Genomic DNA, 18,253 nt, shown 5'->3' on the forward strand with positions numbered 1-18,253 from the left:
CGGCGGATTGGACGGCGTCACAGCCGCCTCCCTCTGGCTCCACTTTCGGGTCGAGGGGATGCGCGTGCCTTCAGTGGCAGGGGAAGAGACCAGCCTCAGCTGGAAAACGGACAAGCCCGGCTCGGTGATCGGGCCTCAGGGTGGCCAGTCCCAACCTTCAAATACCACACTGCTTTCTTTTTACCCTAGAAAACCCCTTTGCCCAGGTGACAAAGTGCCAAATGGCCTAAAATTAAACCAAGAGGAATTACATTGTTTTAAACCATCCCACCGATCTTGGAGACAAATTCAGGTGGCATCCAGGGAAGCCACAAAATAGGGTATTGTAATGAGTAACAGCCCACGCCGGGAACAGCTCTCCTTGCCGTCCTCTTTCCATCTGTATTGGTATTTTAAGCTCCCGGTAATCCCTTGAGGAAGGTGAGGCAGAAACTGTCCCCTTTTTTTATGGACGTGAAAGAAAAAAAGCTCAGAGTTCCAGAGCCGCCCGCAGCTTCACAGAGTGCAAATGCAGCCTCAGGCTCCCTCTCTGGCGCCGGGACCCTTGGCCCCAACAGGTGCATAAGGCGTGTGCTCAGGGGCTGTGGCCCCGAGAACATGGGCTTTGGAGCCAAAACTTCTGGAGTCAGTTCTCAGCCCCACTGAGACCAGCGTGAGGGTGTCCCACACGCCCTTCGGCTCTCGGAGACCCAGATCATCAACAGCTAGGATAAGAGCACTGACAGCACAAGTGCTACCAAGAACACGTGGAATCTGGGACCTGCGGGGCTTGGTAAACGCTGCCAGCTCTCAGCTATGAGTTCCTATTGTCCTGCAGGTCGTCTCAAAACAATCACTGTCCAGGGGACCTGCTCCCTGCCAAGGGGAAGTAAGAGAAAGGATGCTTCTTACCTGCTCTGGCTCTTCAGATCTGATCAGCACTGTCTCAGGTGTGACGCAAGGAATCCGAGGGATGGCTGGGGATTCCACCCTGTGTGCCGAGAACGTTGGGACATCAAGGGATGATCCTTATGAGTAGCCCCCCTCTTCCACGGAAGGCCTTAGTGAAACACTTCTGTACCCCCAGGATCACCTATCCGATCCGACCGCTCGCCACCACCTGAATCCCACTGGCACATGTGGTGCATCCTGGCCTTCACACACTGACCAGCCTCCTCCCTCTGCCCCCATGCCTGTCCCCAGAGCCTGACTGTCCTGGCTGAGTGAAGGACCTGCCTCCTCCAGGAAGTCTTCCTGCATGCACCACCCCTGTTCTGCAGCCTTCGACCCCTTGGTGAGGGAACCCTCGCTCTGGCCATTACATCTTATTCTGCGTCACGATCTGTCCACTGGGTGTGTGTTTTGATTCTACCAATATATCTGTAGGTTCTCCGTGGTCAGGGTCCGAGTCTCAAGTTTCTTTCTAAACGAAGTTCAGTAAATACTAATCATAGTTTTCCTTCTCCTTGGTCCATTGCCCTATTTTGTATAAGCCCTGGGACCAAGCTGGCACACGCCTGTCTTTTCAGAAAATACCGAGGGCTCAGTGTTTCTAGAAAGTTGTCACTTTTAGATTCATTCACAAAGTCCCCGGGTGTGGCGATGCACCCACGTCGCAATAGCTCACAGCATCTCAGGGAGGAATGAGAAACACAGGCAGACACAAACCCTCCGTGGGTCTTCCCTAATGGACAGGCCAATGGAGGGACGTGGCCAGCCTCTGAGGCCAGCTTGGCAAAAGTTCCTTTCTTTTTTTTATTATTTAAATTCTTTTAATTGAATGAAAGCTTTTAAAAATTCTGTAGTGCTTTGCAATTTTCAAAAGTTTCACACACATGATTTCATATAATCCCATAATGACATTCCCCCCCCCGCCCTTTTTTGGCAATGGTTTCTAATGGCAATCTCCCTTGGTGGATTTTTTCTGGTGAGAAGCTGAGTGTGTGAGAGGGGGAGGGGTATGGAGACTGAGCGAGGAGAGAAGGAACAGTGGGGGGCAGGGACCCCTGAGAGGGTGGCTTGCGGTAGGAGAGACCTCTGCGCCTGCCTGGCACCCCTGGTGCAGGGCTAGCTTATCCTAAGGTGCTGGACCAGCGCTCCGTCCGGGCTCGGCCTTCCTGGAACCTTCCAGCTCTGGAATCTTCCTACTCAGTCCCCGGGGTGGACCTTGACCTGCCTCGGCGTGAGCATTACTTACACTTGGTCCAGCTTCGGCACAAAATCCAGCAGCTCTTTCTCTTCATCTATATCCCTGGTATCCTGCTTCTCAGCCTTGAAGCCAACAAGTTCTTCCCCTGAAACCGCACAAGTTTAAGTGAGTGACAGGACGGAGATTCCCTCTTTCTTTTTCAAAAGAAAAGAGGGAATCTGCTGCTCTTCTCAACGCTCACCCCGAGGAGTGGGGGAAGGTCTCAGATGCTCCAGGAGGACCATAGCAACGTCTTCAACCAGCCCTGACCCTGTTCCTCCAGCCCTGGTACCTGGAGCGGGGCAGCCAGTCCCTGATATCTTAGTCTGCACCAGGCTTTGGAGAAGAAAACAGTCCCATCAAAAAAAAGAACTTTTTCTGCCTGACAAGTTCCACTTCAAAACAGCCCTTGTGGCGTGTGCACTGACACCAAAGAAAGAGGTGCTTCTGTTCTTTTCCACACCACACGCAACAGAAGAATAAACAACTGTGGAACCAAACCCATCCATTTTGAGAGGCTCTAGGAACTTTAATAACCATGGCGGCTGAACCCTCATTATTTCCTAAGCGCATCACCAGGAGGTTCAAAGTCTGTCTGCAAACCAGACTGCCTCTTTGTTTCTCTCGCCTCCTTGAACTGGAGTTGGAGCCCTGGACCTTGCAGGGTCCTTTACTGCCCCTCAGCAGTGTGTGTCCTGGCGTTGTGATCTGGAGCCGACAGGATGGAATCACAGCAGCTCATGCAGTTATGATCACAGACACAGTGGCATGGGCACAGACACAGACATGGACAGGTTGGAGCCGCCCGCCAGGGCACGGATCTTACGATGGAAATTTCCTGTTTTAGTCAAGCTCTGATTGTTATGAAAACCAGGGATGGATTAGTGAGATCTTGGATTGCTTAGAGTGAAATGCACTTGTGAGAATGGACCACAGGGAACAGAAAGTGTTTCATACCCATTATAGTTATATGAGCAGTTCCTGGAAAGCAAAGAAGAGCCAAGTTTAAGGATGGATAGGATTGAAGTCAGTTAAATTAAGAGGCATATCATCAAAGGGGATACAAGAGAGCTTTCATCGCCTAGCTGACAAAACTACATGACCCCTGGGTTACTGATATGCAAGGGGCCAGAGAGAAATCTGATCCAGCCCCACCCTTTTTTATCACGATCTTTCTCTTCCAAGTTCAGTGGGAAGACAGGCTTGCCTGGGGCAGGAAAAGTGCCATAAGTACCCGTGGCCACAGAAGTTGAAACTACAGTCATTTCATAATGACTGACTGTCGACCCAGCGGGTGGTTAGAAGAGCAGCTTATGAAAAGCAATTCTTCCAGATTTTAAATGAAACAAGCTTTGTTCAAAGCACAAGGAACACACCAAGTGGAATTTTATGACAGCTCCTTACAGCTCTGAGAGTTGACTGAGTTGAATCACAGTCCTTGTATGATATAGGCAGACACACATGTATTTGTGAAACTTTGTGGGATTTTATATTTTAATCCCTGCGATGTAGATTTCCTTCTTCTAAAATCACATTAAAGGGGTCTTTTGGATAACGGACAGCATCTTTAGAGCGTGGTTCTGTCCAGCTCTGACTAGGTCGGCAGAGGTGGGCATGCTGTGAGGTGCCCCGGGGCGACAGCAGGGCCCCCCCCACCGGAGTGTTCAGAGCCCCGAGCACCCCTTTCAGCCTGACTTGACCCGGACGCGGTGTTGATCCCAGCCTGTACCTTCATCTTCAGAGACGTCCAGGATCTCATCCACCGTCTCGGGGAAGCTCATCCGGTGCTTGTCGCTGACCAACTAAAAGGAGAAAAAGCAAAGACTTCAACCCAAACACAGCAGTGGGCCCTTTCACCCATTCAGCAGTTACCTGGTTATGAGTGTGGAGACAGGAAGGAGACGGCAAAGGATGTTTGTCCCAAATGAAGAAAATGACAGCTAAGAGGGTCTCTGGGGTCTGGCAGGAACCGCAGAGGGATGAACGGAACCCCAGCTTCCCGGCGCCTGGTACCTGCCCCCAGTCCCATCCAGGGCTACCCGCTCCGGTCTGGTGGCGGCCCCTACTCCTCCGGCCGCTAGGTGGCAGTAAAGACCCGCCTGATGAAGGAGGAGCCCCGCCCCCCGCGCCCCGTCCCCAGTTCTTTTGGCTCTGAGCTTCCCGCGGGAATCCTAGGACACCTAGGCTCCCTTTCCCGGGGTACCCCAAGGGGCGCCCTGCGGCCAGGCTGTGTGTGTCCGGGGTAGGGGTGCAGGGGAGGAGCAGACGTACCGCGACACTGGTTTCATCGGTGACAACCTTGAGCACGTCTGTTACAGAAATGTAGCCCAAGCGCTTGGCTATGGCCAGAGGTGTGGTTCCATTCTGGGGAGAACAGCGGAGGGAGGGCGAGGTCAGACCGAGCTCACGCCCCAGTCGTTCATACCCAGAGCAAGACCCCTGCACACGCGTGGGCCCAGATGTGTGTCGCCGACGCCCACAACGACGCTGCAGGGCGAGAGGAGGCCACAGTGCGCCAGCCTTGAATGGGAGCAGGGGAGATCTTACCACCAAAGTCAAGGGTGGTCAAGAGGAGAGCCAGAGGGAAGGTCAGGGTCAGGGGGGCACCAGATGCAGTTGTAGGAATAGGAGGGCACCGGGCAGTACTGCCCATGGCTCCCAAGGCCGGTTCTTTGGGTGTCAGTTACTGAGCATTCAAATAGTTAGAGTAATCCACATACTTCAGTGAACTCTTCTCAGGCCAATCAGAAATCACGAGTCACCAGAAACAGGGGAGGGGCCTATTTCTACTCTGGTTTTAAAAGGCAGAGCTAAGCGACACTAAACGGATACTGAGGCTTTCTTTTCTTCTAAGTTCTCTGGTCCCAGGGGGTGCCCTGCTCCGATTCAGCCCCATCCACGGTTTCAGCAACCGCACCCACAAAGGCCTGCACGCTTGCTGAGCTGGAAGCGGCCGCGGCGACAACCTAGTAAAGCTGACAGTCGCGTTATCCAGGGCAGGAAGTTCACCCTGAACAGTGACCACGGACGTGGCTGAAGACACCGAGGCCCCCAAACCTCACACACCACTCAAGACATTTGGCTTTGTTCACTCCCACAGATTTCAGAAAGGGTTTTGACAATATTTTAAAAAACATAAAAAGGGGGGAGGGGAAACAGTGCTACCAGGATAACCTTCTGTCTTCCAGAAGGAGGAACTAATCCCAACAGCCCACGCCCTGGGGAGCCCGTCCAGGCCCCAGACACACAGGAGGATGACCCGAGTTTCCCTGGTGAAGGGATAGCGCATGGGGCCGCCCGTGAGAGCAGGTCTCTGAAATCAGGAACCGGGTGGGTACTTACCGAGCTGACCTCGTTTGGGGAAGCACCATTTTTGAGAAGCAGTGTCACGATGTCTGTATGGCCTTGTTGAGCTGCCTGGTGCAGGGGACTGTATCCGAGCTGTAAAGCAGGCAGACATTTGGCAGGGTGAGCTAGCTACGAGAGAAAGCACTGCCCACCTGCCACAGAGCGTGTGCGTCTTCTGTGTGCAACGTAGAAAGGCGTTTTCCCCATTTCCTCCTCCAGCGTCAAAGCTGAAAGTTGTGGTGGGGCCCCAAGTGCGCCCGGAGTGACCCTGGCTGCATCTGAACTTGGCACTGCTCTCAGGCAACCCAGTACCTTCGTCTTGGCATTGACGTCCGCCTGGTGCTGTAGCAGGAACTTCACCAGCCTGATATTCCCATAATGGCTCGCCACGTGGAGTGGAGTGTAACCCATCTGGAAAGCAAGAGAGGAGACAGGGTGACCAGCAAGGCTTCGGGGGACACCACGAGCCGTTCTGAGCTGGATGGGAATGAAAGTCTCACGACAGTGGTGACTGAAAGAGTGGATGGATGAGGAGGCCCTTTGCAAGGTCAGCAGTGGGGCACCACGGGCCTGGGAGGGACAGGGCTCGGTGTCAGTCAAGTGCAGTGTGAGATGACTAGGAGAGACCCAAGTGGAGAGGTTAAGTAGGTGACTGGAAACCGACACTGAGCCCGGGGAAGAGGGCAAGGCAAGGAGGCACCTGAGGGGAGTTGAAAGTCTTGGAGGTGAGAGACATCCCCCAGGATAAGTGTGGAGAGAAAAAGTGGGGCCCATGGACTGAGGCAGTACTTACAGGGAGGTCAGAAAAGAGGATGGGGAGGGAGCAGCAAAGAGGAGGGAGGAAAGCCAGGAGAGGCCCGTGTTACAGAAGCCAAAAGGGGTCAACCCCAGAAGGAGGGAACCGCCAGCAGACCCTGGGAGAGCAGCAGACTCAGATGAGCACAGACAGCAGTGCAGAGATCACTGCCGACCCAGACAAGACCTGCCTTGCACACTTATTTCCACTAGAAAGCTGAAATCCCACTGAAAAACTCCCCAGAAGGCTGTCTAGGTTACAGAGTTGTACCATAATGGAATTTATAGGAACTGGCCATGGCTAGAAATCGGTGGCTTTGGGCATTTGTTCATTTGAGTTTTGTCTGCAGAGGAGGTAATTGTCAAGAAAGCCATTCTGCGGAATATTTTAATGCTCCCTCCAAACGCCAACAAGCCAAGGCTCTCTGGGCTCCTCAGTGTCCCTGGGGAGCCCGGTCCCAGAGGTGATCTGGACCCAGACCCTGCAGGCTGGATCTGGAGTGATGGGATGGCTTTGGGACCCCCAAGTTCTAACCCACAACATAAGATCTCTCAGGACAGGACCCCAAAAGACGAAACCAGGCCCACAAAAGAAGCCTCAAAGATCCAGAACATTCTTTGGTTTAAAGCAGGTTCCTTTTGAAGCTATAGGCAGCTGGGGATAAAATATGTCTCTGGATTTTTCTCAGGGAGGCTTCAATGTCACACTGCTGCCCGATGTGCCGGAGGAACGCTGGAAGGGGCTGGGGCTACAGGGGCGTCACTTTGTCCCTTCCTTTGAATACAGTTGCCTTTTGGTGAAAAAGAACAAAATGTCACTTCTTCCAGGAAGCCTCTTCCTTCCACCAAATGGAAACACCCTCTCCTCCCTCTGTGCTCCGTGGGTTCACGAGAAGCCCCCTTGCACCGCATATCACACCGGCTGTCCCTTCCTGACTCTTATGTCATCTGCAGATGCCTTGAGGCTCATTGCACTGTGTGCTGGGCACTGGGTCATCCTCCACCCAACCCCCACCCCCAGAGCTCCCTGCACACACAGAGGCTCAAAGAATGCTGACCTGCTTTTAGCCAAATGCTGGAGTAGAAGGGGCGGAATTTTCCAGTGCATCCTGACATGTTGATACCTTTCTCATGTAAGACAGGGCTTGGAATCATGATTAAACGTCCTTTCACTACAGAGGATCAAAGGTCTAGCCAACTTTTTAGACTCCCCACTGGAAAGCGAGCCCATTGGCCTGGGGTCCTCAAACTCCACTGCCGCCCCTAGGAAGTGGCAGACAGGAATGGGCCACTGGGTCCTCGGGGTATCCAATATCCTCAGATGGACCAGTGATGGAGGCCAGAGTGGGTAGGCCTGTGGGTGCAGGGGGAAAGGGGAGTCCCTGTGGACAGAGTGCCGGCTGCTGGCCTTACCCGGGTGGCGGCGTCCACCGTGACACCATGTTTGATCAGCACGTCTGCCACTGGAACGTGACCTTCTTGTGCGACCAGATGAAGGGGAGTGAGTCCACTCTGGAAAGGAAAAGCAGTTCATCAGCTTGGAGCCAGGAAAGAATTCCAGGCGACACTGAAAGAGCACTGAGGTTTGGGAGTCAAACTTGGCTTTGCACGCTCCAACCAGTTGTTTGACCTTAGACAAGCTCTTCTAGCCCCGCCCCCCATCCTTAACTAAAATATGAGGTGGTTAGACTGAATCAGAGGTCAGCAACAGTTTCTGTTAAGGGCCAGATGGTCAATATTTTAGGCTTGTGTCTCTCTTGCAACTACCCAGCTCCGCCAGTTATAGTGAGAAAGCAGCTATGCCAACACGTAAATGAATGGGCATGACTGGCTTCCAATAAAACTTTATTTGTACAAACAAGTGGTGAGCTGGATTTGGACCCCAGGCCGTAGTTTGCTGAATTCTGAACTAGATGAACTTTATGATCCTTTCCAGTGGTAACATTTCCTATTTCCATGACTCGAGATGAGCTTCAAAGCCTTGGTTTGCTTATCGAGAAAATCGGGATTATAACTGACGAATCTCAAGGGCAAAGGAAGGCTCACTTGAGAAAACAGACGAAAATGCATTGTAAACCACGACGGGACATTTAAATGCAGCCGGTGATCAGCACATCCCAGCCAGTAAACAGGGTGGAGGATCCTGCTGGGACCGAAACCCCCAGATTCCTGGAGTTTTCATCACAGCTTTCTCACGAGGATGGTGACGCTCCAGCGACCTTGACTGACACATGCACGCAAAAATGCCAGGAAAGGCTTCCCTCCCCCGGAGCCCGCTCGACACGCCTTCCTAACCGTGGGGCAAACAGGGCTGCAGCTCCTCTGTCATTGGAGCCAGCGGGCAGGGCCTGCCCCCTCTCCAGAGACTCCACTCGCCCTCCCCTGCCGTCTGCGCTTCTCCCAGGTTGATGGGAGGCCCAGTGGTGCGCCTGCCTAGCTGAAGCCCGCGCAGGCAGGTGGGGCTGCCCACATAAGAACAGGTCCTGGGTCGGTCACAAGCGTCCGGGTGCCCTGCCTGATCCTTGGGATAACGCGGTAACCTGACTGGTGAGTGTGGATGTGGATGAGTGGGGATGTCTCAGGGCAGGGCACCCCCCTCTCCTCCTGGCTCATTTAAATGGTACCAGCAAGAAACCAAGAGTCCTGTCCAACACAATGGTCCTGCCCTAACAGTTCCCTCCTGGGGTCACCTGTCCAAAGCCGTCCCGATAGAGCCAATGGATCCACACGCTTTTAAGAAATCTTAAGTTACCCTCAAAACGCTTGCCTTTCTGAAACTGTATTATGTTCATCTGTCGTCTAAAGAAGTGACTCTTCATATCGTATGATTCCACTTGTACGAAATGTCCAGAACAGGCAAATTCATAGTGACAGAGAGGAGATTAGTTGCCAGGGGACGGGGGTTTGAGGGAAATGGGACGTGGCTGCTAATGGGTCTGAGGCTTCCTTTGGGGGTGATGGAAAAGTTCTACAGTTAGACAGTGGTGGTGTTTGTCCAATTCTGCAAATATACCAAAAAACCCACCGAATAGTACAGTTCAAAAGAGCGAATTTTATGGTACGTGAATTATATTTCAATAAAATTGGTGTTTAACAAAAGAAGTGACTCAGTCTTTCTTGGGTCATGCGTTCTTTTGAGAAGCTGATGAAAACCATGAGGGTGTCCCCTGGGAAACGGCTCCCACGCCCATCCTCCCACGTGCCAGGTACACCACATAGAGGGTTTCCTGCTCACACGTCAACAGTCCCTGGACTGAGACTCCATTGAAGGGACAGGTTGGCACTGAAAACAATATCTTCCTCACAGAAAAAGAATATTTAGTCCCAGCTTACTTAGTACATTCCTGAATGTAGACACTGGCCTATACTTGGGAAAGCATGCAGTGGATTTCAGTAGTGATCTTTTTGTAGATTCTTGAGTCAACCTCTTCAGAAAGGACCAGCCAAAGCTTTGGCATCAGGTAGGCTTGGGGTCCTGCAATCTTGGAATAAGCAACCTTTCTGAACTTGTTTATTCATTTACAAAACTGAGATAAAACCTACACAGGGGGACTTCCCTGGTGGTCCAGTGGTTAGGAATCCACCTTCCAGTGCAGGGGACGCGGGTTTGATCCCTGGTCGGGGATCTAAGATCCCACATGTCACGGGGCAACTAAAGCCCGCGAGCTGCAACTACTGAGCCCATGCGCCACAACTAGAGAGAAGCCCACACACTGCAACGAAGAACACGCACACACACACACACACACACGCGCGCGTGCACGTGTACGTGCGCATCACCTGATTCAGAACCGGGGCACACAGCAGGTGCTTGATCCTGAGATGCAGTGTGTCGTCAGCTGACCCCCCAATGTGATTGAGTCTGTAGGGATATTTGCAGACGCGTGTTTACCTTGTTGCCCAGGTTGCCGTTGGCCTGTTTGGAGAGCAGGAGAGCCACCATGTCCGTGTGACCCTCCTGGGCCGCCAGGTGGAGGGGTGTCACGCCTTGCACGGACTCTGCGTTCGCCGAGCCCCCGTACTGCAGCAGGTTGCGGGCCACCTCCATCTGGTTCTGCTTGGCAGCGATGTGCAGAGGGGTGTAGCCGTTCTGAAATAGAAGGGGCCACCGGAGCCTGGTTACAGGAGTGCTGAGTTGACAAGCTTAGCACATGCCTTATGTTTTAGATCCTCTGAGGAGGGGCCAGGAGGCCTGGTTCCGGGCTGGTGTCACCTGGGAGGGCCATTTCAGTAAACAAACCAACCAACCAAGTCCATTTGGTTTGGAGAGGCTCCCAGAGCCAGCAAATGCCCTACCCGTTCTCTCCATCTATCTTCTGTGGTTCTGTGGTTCTTCTCTGGTTCCCAGAGCCAGCAAATGCCCTACCCGTTCTCTCCATCTATCTTCTGTGCACAAGGTGCTCTGTCCCAAACAGATGCTAGGATTCAACCAGGCAGCAGGCCTATAGAACACCCAGCAAGCTAGGCACACAAGTAAAATGGAAAGGCTTCCATGCCCTCTTTCCTACAGTGAGAAACATGCCCCCCAAAGCCAGTTCATAGAGGAAAAGGAACAGAGACCTTCTCTCCTCGTGATGTTGGGCCAAAAGCTCCCCCTGGGCCTGGTGGCTTCAGGCAGGTGGCGTTAAGAGTACATGTCCCCAGCAAGGGACCTGGGGCTGTGGAGTCAGTCCTTGGTCCACTTTAACCGGCCATGTGACTAGGGGCAAGATGGTCAACTAGACTTCCTTTCGTATTTTTTAAGCCATTGTAAGAGGACAGTAACATCTACCTTGTTCTTAAAGTTGTTGAATGGATCAAATATGATAATATATGTGAAGGTGCTTTCCAAAATTGAGATATAAAATTAATAAAACCTTTGTATGGTTTTGCAGTGCCCTGGTTCACAAATCTGTTAAGTCCGTTATGAGATGAGGAGATCGGTCCCACAGTAAATCAGCTACGTCACTGTGCACTCTCTATTCAGCTGGCTTTCCTTTCCCCTTTGTCTTGGGAGGAAGACTTTCTCAATGAAGGAAGCAGTGCCTGGGAGCAAACTCCATACCCCACTGCAGGCAGCCTACTTTGATTATCACTGTTGGAAACCACTTCCACCTACATTATCCTTTTTGAGCTTCACTGCAACCCACGTACAGCAAGTAAGACAGGCATTTTTATTACTACCCTGCTTTCTGGATAAAGAAGCCAGTTCTCGGAGAGGTTAAACGCCTTTTCTAGTGTCACATAGTAAGTGAAACAACAGAGAACCCAAGTCTGGTCTTGTGACTCCAGATTCCAGGTTCTTTCAACTGGAGCAAGATTCCACTTGGAATCTCCGTAAAATGCAGATTCTGACTCAGACGGTATAGGGAGGCCCTGGACTCTGCATTTCCAACAAGCATATGGGTAAGGCTGATGTTGTCGGCCACAAAGCATTCAGGGCTAAGGGGGATGCCAGGCCTGAGGACCCCTGTGCCGGACCCAGGAGCTTCCAAGCATATGCCCACCCAGTCCCAGAGCAGATGGCATAAGGCATATGGTCTCCTGCCACGGCCAGCATCCTTCTGGCCATCCCACAGAACTGAATCTCCTTTGCCAGCCACTGCCTTATTGTGGAAACCAACATTTCTGATTCTGCCAGGATCCACTGATCAGGGAAAAGAAACAGAAAAAAAGGGGCCGACCAATACAGTAAAATCCCAGTTTAAAGCACTGGGGGACACGGTGAGACCCGTCTGTCTGCAAAGTAGATTTTGGGGAAAGGAAAGTTGTCATCTACCCAAAGAATAAATTGAATAATAAAAATCATTCTCTCTGAGTAATTATGTAAGATGATTCATCCTACTGTTCCTCCTTTTAAATTTGATTATGTTATGAGAAAACATTAAATTCTTTGCAGGTTGTGTTCCCCTGACAAGATCGGCATTTTGACTGTAATAAAATTAATTAAACAAAATGAGTTTTGTACTGTATCAAAAGGGAGCAAAGAAAAGCGGTGTGGTTCAGTGGATCAGGCCTGGGATTTGGAGGCATCCCCAAATGGAGATCCTTCTCTCTGAGTGTCAGAGAATCTTCCGACTCCAGAGCCCAGGTCTTTTAGCTGGAGCTGTGCTTCTCAAACTTGAATGTGTGTGAAATCACTTGGGATCTTGGTAAAGTGCAGATTCTGACGGGGGGGCCCCAGATTCTGCATTCATAACAAGCTCCCAAGTCAGGATGAAATGGGGTGAGGCCGCTGCTCACCTAGGGTGCCGACTGCAGCCTGCCTTCCATTCCCTGCATGGAAGCAAGGATTATTAGGGCCTCTTTTACTGAACAAAGGACAGGAACTTGAGTACTTATTCACGTTAGCATTATCAGGAGTCCAGGCCACTTGGGCAATGGAGGATGTCCGCACTGGAAGAACGGCATCCCGTCCAGGTCAGGCTGCCAGGTGACCAGCAGTTAAAACCAAGATACAAGAACAACCGTCAGTCTCAGATCAGGGACCAACCCCTGTGAGCTTTCTCCAAGCTGGGACTACAGGGAATGAATGACCTTCTGTAGGTGACAAGGACGAGGGGCAGGGAGGCAGGAGCGTCGGGGTGGTGGTGGGGGGAAGATTCAGGAACGGTGTGAGCCAGTAAAAGGCTCCTCTTCCGCAAGGAAACGAGCTCGTCCAAAGGAATGCGCACACTGGAGAGAGCTCTGCCCAAACGTTAAAACAACATTAGCATCAAAATTAGAAAGGGGTGGGTTTGGTTTGGGTGCAGAGAGACTTGCATGTGAGATTCTACAAAATTGCCAGACTGCTTTGGAAACTATTTTTTGCCATGGAAACAAAACCCATCTGTGCAGGGTTTGTGCTTGGATAAAGCTCCCTTTAAATACCATGAGCCTGGTTCTGATGTCTTTTATATAAGGAGCGGTGCGAGTCCAGCGTTTTATTTTTAGAAGCAGGAGTAAGTCATGTCCCAGCAGGGCTGCACGCTGTCTACACAGTGATGTGGGCTCTGCTACAACAGCGCGGGACCGGAGCCCACGGAGAAGGGGTGTCTGGGAGATGCTGTGTCTGCAGGAACGGGAGGCTGTAGAATCCAGATGAGCAGCCGTTCTGAGAGGGGAACTGAAGCCCCGCCCTGCCTTGCCCTGTGTCCTCACGGAAGTCAGCAGGCGTCGGCTGGAATCACCCTGACCCACCCATGGCTCCCTTCTGCCACAGGGCTGAGCACTGTGGCGCGCTCAGGGACCGCGATGTCCTTTGCACCCGAGCCCTGCCCCCTCTCGTCGCCCCTCATCTGCGTGGCCACCAGCCCCCTCGGCCCCCCTCCCCTCACAGACCCTGCACACCTTCTCACCCCACAGGAGACAGCCTGTCCCCCCAAAATGATCCTCGTGCCCAGCTTTATCCCTGTACCTCGTACAGCGCCTTCTCAGTCCACTCTTACATAAGCCCCATCCACTCTCTACACTCCGGGTCCCTCAGGGGCGATGCACCACCCATGGCTCTGAGCATCTCAGGGGCTGGCGTGAGGGTGCACGCCGGCCACACCTCAACGTGTAACGTGTGTACAGAAACGGCACCATCTCAGAGCCGGAACTCCAGAGAGAAACAGATGTGGGGGGAGACTCCGCATTCAAAACAGGTTCCTCGCTCCAAGGTTCTGGTGAGTTCACCCCCAGCCCTGAATATTCTCCAGCTGTGGCCCTGGTCCCGGAATCCACGAGCACGCTGTACATGCTGACCTCTGACACCAGTTTGGGGTACACATTAGTTGTGTAAAACGAGCTCCACATCTGCGAGGTGACCTGTGGCTGAGAAGTGCTCCCCACTTCCCGGCCCGCTCCGGTTCCCAGTCAGCAGCCATCGCCCTGCAGGTAATCGGGCTGCTTCTGCACAGCCCTCCCTGAGGGGTGGCGGCCGCCTGCTGTCTCGGGTGGGGGCGGGGTGGGGCAGGAGGCTTACCCAGGCCAGGCTGTGCGGGGAGCTGCCCCGGGGAAGCAGCAGTTTGACAATGTCCAGGTGGTTGTGGTGCACGGCGACATGCAGGGGCGTCAGGCCATTCTGCGGGGAGATGGACAGGGGACAGCCTTCGCTCAGGGGACATCCCACTGGCCATGCCTGTGGCTCCAGGCAGCACCACGTGGGGATCCGTATCACTTCTGTTACACAGGAAATCTGCTTGACACCATTTCAGAGCCAGTCTGGAGCTGAAGTCACTAAAGAACACACCAGCTGGACCTGGGCCACCTCCGCATTCCTGGGGTCACCTCCTCAGTCCTGGGGTCACTGCCTCATTCCTGGGGGGTCACCTCCTCAGTCCTGGGGGGCCACGTCCTCAGTCCTGGGGTCACCGCCTCAGTCCTGGGGTCACCTCCTCAGTCCTGGGGTCACCACCTCATTCCTGGGGTCACCGCCTCAGTCCTGGGGTCACCGCCTCAGTCCTGGGGTCACTGCCTCAGTCCTGGGGGGTCACCTCCTCAGTCCTGGGATCACCGCCTCAGTCCTGGGGTCACCTCCTCAGTCCTGGGGCCACCTCCTCATTCTGGGGGGTCACCGCCTCAGTCCTGGGGTCACCGCCTCAGTCCTGGGGGTCACCTCCATTCCTGGGGGTCCTAGGGGCTGATGGGGCAGTGCAGCATCCTCGCTCAGAGGGGCCACCGGGTCTTTGTAGAAGGGCAAGGCCTCTGTCAGAAAGATCTGTCTCCCCAGAGGCCATTCTTCCTGGACGGCTGCCCATGCGCAAGGGGGACACAGTCGGCTCAGGCAGAGATGACCACCCAGGTGCAGCTGCCCCTCTGCCCCGGGTCCACCCTGGCAGGAGGGAAGGTCAAGCTCACCTTCCCGGCGGCGTCTGGGTGCGCGTCATGCTCCAGTAGCAGCTGTGCCACGCGCACCTTCCCGTACTTGGCTGCCACGTGGAGAGGGGTAAATCCTTTCTGAGGAGAAACACAGGCCGTCGGAACCGTGGGGAGGCCCGCCATCCTCCCTGGAGAAAGGGCCCGCGGCAAAGGAGGTGTCCCACCCCGACTGGCGTGGAGACACCAGTAGAATAAAGGGCGCAGAAGGTGTGATCCCGCTGAGACTCCCAGAGCCCAGGGGGCTGCCACCTGCCCCTCTCGTGACGGAGTCAAAACCACTGGTGCTGTTATTTGACAGCCAGCTAGTTGCGGGCAGGGCCTGGGCCGCCAGCCTTCTCGCATCCCAGAGCCTGTCTGGTCTGGCCAGAGCAGATCCTGAGCCATTCCATGATAAACAGACGAAGGCTGGTGGCTGGATGAGAAACGACAGTTCACCTTCCTGGGGAAGGACGGGACACACCCAGCTCACAGATGGCGGCCAGTCCTGTGGGTCCATTCCTTCCAGCAGCCCTCAGCACAGTCAAGGCAATACGGAGGACCAGATGGGAACGCCCTCCCCTGCCCCAGGACCAGCTGGGACCAGCCTGCCGCTCTGGAGAACGGGAGGAGGAATGCTGTACCTTGGTCATGCACGCCTGGGACGCCCCCTTTTCCAGAAGGGCCAGGGCCGTTTCCACGTGGCCCTCTCGGGCCGCGATGTGCAGGGGGGTGTGCCCGGCAGTGGTGGCCAGGTTGGGGTTGGCGTCGTTTTCTAGCAGGAGCTTCACCATGTTTGTGTGGCCAATGCGAGCTGCACAGTGAAGTGGGGTCTGGTCATCCTGGAACCCAAAGCAAAAACAAAGAACAGGGAACACTAAGGTTACCTAACCCAACTCTTCATTTTATAAAGAAGGCAGGTGAGGCCCAGAGAGGTTAAGTGACTTTCTCAAGGCTACACAGCTAGTAAGAGGAAGAGCTGAGGTTCAAATCTCTGAGTTATGTTCTATATAATATGTTCTATATTATTTAATCCTTATAACAACCTTTCAAGTTAGTTGTTATTCCTACTTAATTGCCCAAAGGCTCAGCCTTCCCATCTGTAAAATGGGAATAATGGTATTGACCTCATAGGGCTATGGTTAGGATCAAGCAGACGGCGTGTATAAGATGTTTCACACCACGTTTGGCACACACTATACATTGTGGTTGCTCTTACGGGCAGACCTTGGAGACATTGTGGGCTCAGTTCCAGACCACTGCAATAAATTGGGTAACAGAGTAAAGCGAGTCACATGAATTTTTTTGGTTTCCCCGTGCATATAAAAGTTATTTACACACTATTACACTCCATTATGTGTGCAATAGGATTATGTCTAAAAAATACACTTACCTTAATTAAAAAATACTTTACTGCTAGAAAAATGCTATCCACCTGACAACACGGGGTTGCCACAAAACTTCAAATTGTAAAAAACACTTTATCTGCAAAAAACACTTTATTGCAAAAAACACTTTATCTGTCCACACTAAAGTGAAGGGCAATCAAACAAGGTGAACTGTACTGTCTCCCGAGTCCTGTCTAAGCATCCACTTGTCTTTCTGTCTGAAGGCTACTCTGGTTTTCTCTACGCCAGGGGCAATGGGAGGGTCAGACCTGGGGAAAGATGACTTTTCATCCCAGCTCCCGCCCCCCCCTTTCCAGTTTCCTCCGGAAGCTGAGGGGGTCAGTGGGCAGGGTCTCTGTGTTACTGGGCCCAGCTAGGGGCCTCCCTCCCTTGGGTTTGTGGCTCAAACCCAAACCACAGTCCTGACACTAAACAGAGGCTCTGTGGTCTGTGCGGTAGGAAAGCCTGATCCTGGCCAAAGCCAGATTGCAAACTCGGCATCACTCAGTACCTCAGAGATGCCTTTTACATCGCGAGGGCATCTTGATTTTCACCGGCAACGCTTTCTTCAAAAAGTTGCTTCTCTTCTGATACTGTGACTGTAACCACCACGCAACCTTTCAGCCCGCCCCGCCCCCCCTCCCGCCCCCCGCAGTACTGTTTCTTGGCCTTTTGTTGATGCCAACACATCTCTGGGCTTCTCAGAACCCTTGCAAAGCAGAACCAGAGCGTGTGCTGCAACCCAGCAGGTGTGACAAGGAATCTCGGTGCCACGAGCCCTGCAGCCTGGTCTCCGATCAGGGAGGATTGCTCCTCCCGCGCTTGAATTGCTTCCGTCTGGGATCCCTCCCACCTCCAGAACCCACCTTGGCCTTGGCATTGACTTTGGCTTTGTTCTGGAGCAAATATTTGGCCACTTCTGTGTGTCCTGCTCTGGCTGCCATGTGTAGCGGGGTCTCCACTTTCTGTAAAATAACAAAATTATGGAAGTGTTAACACCTGCTGGGTTTGCAAAAGAGCACACACAGGGCTCCGCAGTGCCAGCCTGGAGTAGCTCGGTGGACATTCCTCCAAGAGGTGGAGATGCCCCAGCAAAAAGCAACTTCAGCCTTTAGTCTGCTGATGCCTGTGTGTGTGTGTGTGTGTGCGCGCGTGTGTGTGTGCGCATGCGCGCGCGCGTGTGTGTGTGTGAGATACACTTAAAGGTAAACCCCAGAGCTAAGGAATGTTTAAAAACATACATGCATTCCCAGATACCACTCACAGAAATTCCCAAATGATCGTCCAAAATAAAACTCCCAAGACTTACACATGGGTGACACATTTAACTGAGAAAGCGTCAGTACGTACAGTCATCTCCCCAAGTCCGAAGCGTCTGCTATTCTGAGAATTCTACCTCTGTCCTCGAGAGGAGAGCTTGGGATCGCTGGCAAACGCTCACCTCTGAGCCCTCCGTCCACAGGAAGGGCCTGCTCTCCCCACGGACTCACCACATTGGAGACGTTGGGCGATGCTTCCCGCTGCAGCAGGCTCTTCACGATGGGCAGGTGCCCCATGAAGGAGGCCACGTGGAGGGGTGTCAGGCCAGACTGGAACAGACCAGACAGGAGTGAGACGGGGGAGACTTGCCCACTCCTCCAGACACATAGCCAGATGGAGCTTAAGCTTTCCTGCCTCTAGGGGCTCCAGAAGAGTCTTCCAAGGAAAGGGAGTTCTATGAAATGGGTCTGCTTCTAGGAAAATGGCCGGAGGGGGAAAA

The 18,253-nt window shown here is 53.2% G+C and overlaps 1 protein-coding gene across 8 annotated transcripts in view; it reads right to left on the bottom strand.

The window, feature by feature from the left end:
• Positions 1–18,253, bottom strand: part of ANK1 (ankyrin 1) — a 211,294-nt gene that overhangs the window by 40,019 nt on the left and 153,022 nt on the right. For all 8 annotated transcript variants that reach the window (XM_060291464.1, XM_060291463.1, XM_060291461.1 and 5 more), the window contains 14 exons: positions 17,985–18,083; positions 17,361–17,459; positions 15,751–15,948; positions 15,110–15,208; positions 14,235–14,333; positions 10,203–10,400; positions 7,724–7,822; positions 5,828–5,926; positions 5,510–5,608; positions 4,439–4,531; positions 3,897–3,969; positions 3,125–3,148; positions 2,177–2,273; positions 892–970 (listed from right to left, as the gene is read on the bottom strand). In XM_060291464.1, coding sequence (XP_060147447.1) covers positions 892–970; positions 2,177–2,273; positions 3,125–3,148; positions 3,897–3,969; positions 4,439–4,531; positions 5,510–5,608; positions 5,828–5,926; positions 7,724–7,822; positions 10,203–10,400; positions 14,235–14,333; positions 15,110–15,208; positions 15,751–15,948; positions 17,361–17,459; positions 17,985–18,083 — 1,455 coding nt within the window. The remainder of the gene's footprint in view (positions 1–891; positions 971–2,176; positions 2,274–3,124; positions 3,149–3,896; positions 3,970–4,438; positions 4,532–5,509; positions 5,609–5,827; positions 5,927–7,723; positions 7,823–10,202; positions 10,401–14,234; positions 14,334–15,109; positions 15,209–15,750; positions 15,949–17,360; positions 17,460–17,984; positions 18,084–18,253) is intronic.

The sequence above is a fragment of the Globicephala melas genome, chromosome 21, assembly GCF_963455315.2.
Source record: "Globicephala melas chromosome 21, mGloMel1.2, whole genome shotgun sequence".
Classification (NCBI taxonomy): domain Eukaryota; kingdom Metazoa; phylum Chordata; class Mammalia; order Artiodactyla; family Delphinidae; genus Globicephala; species Globicephala melas.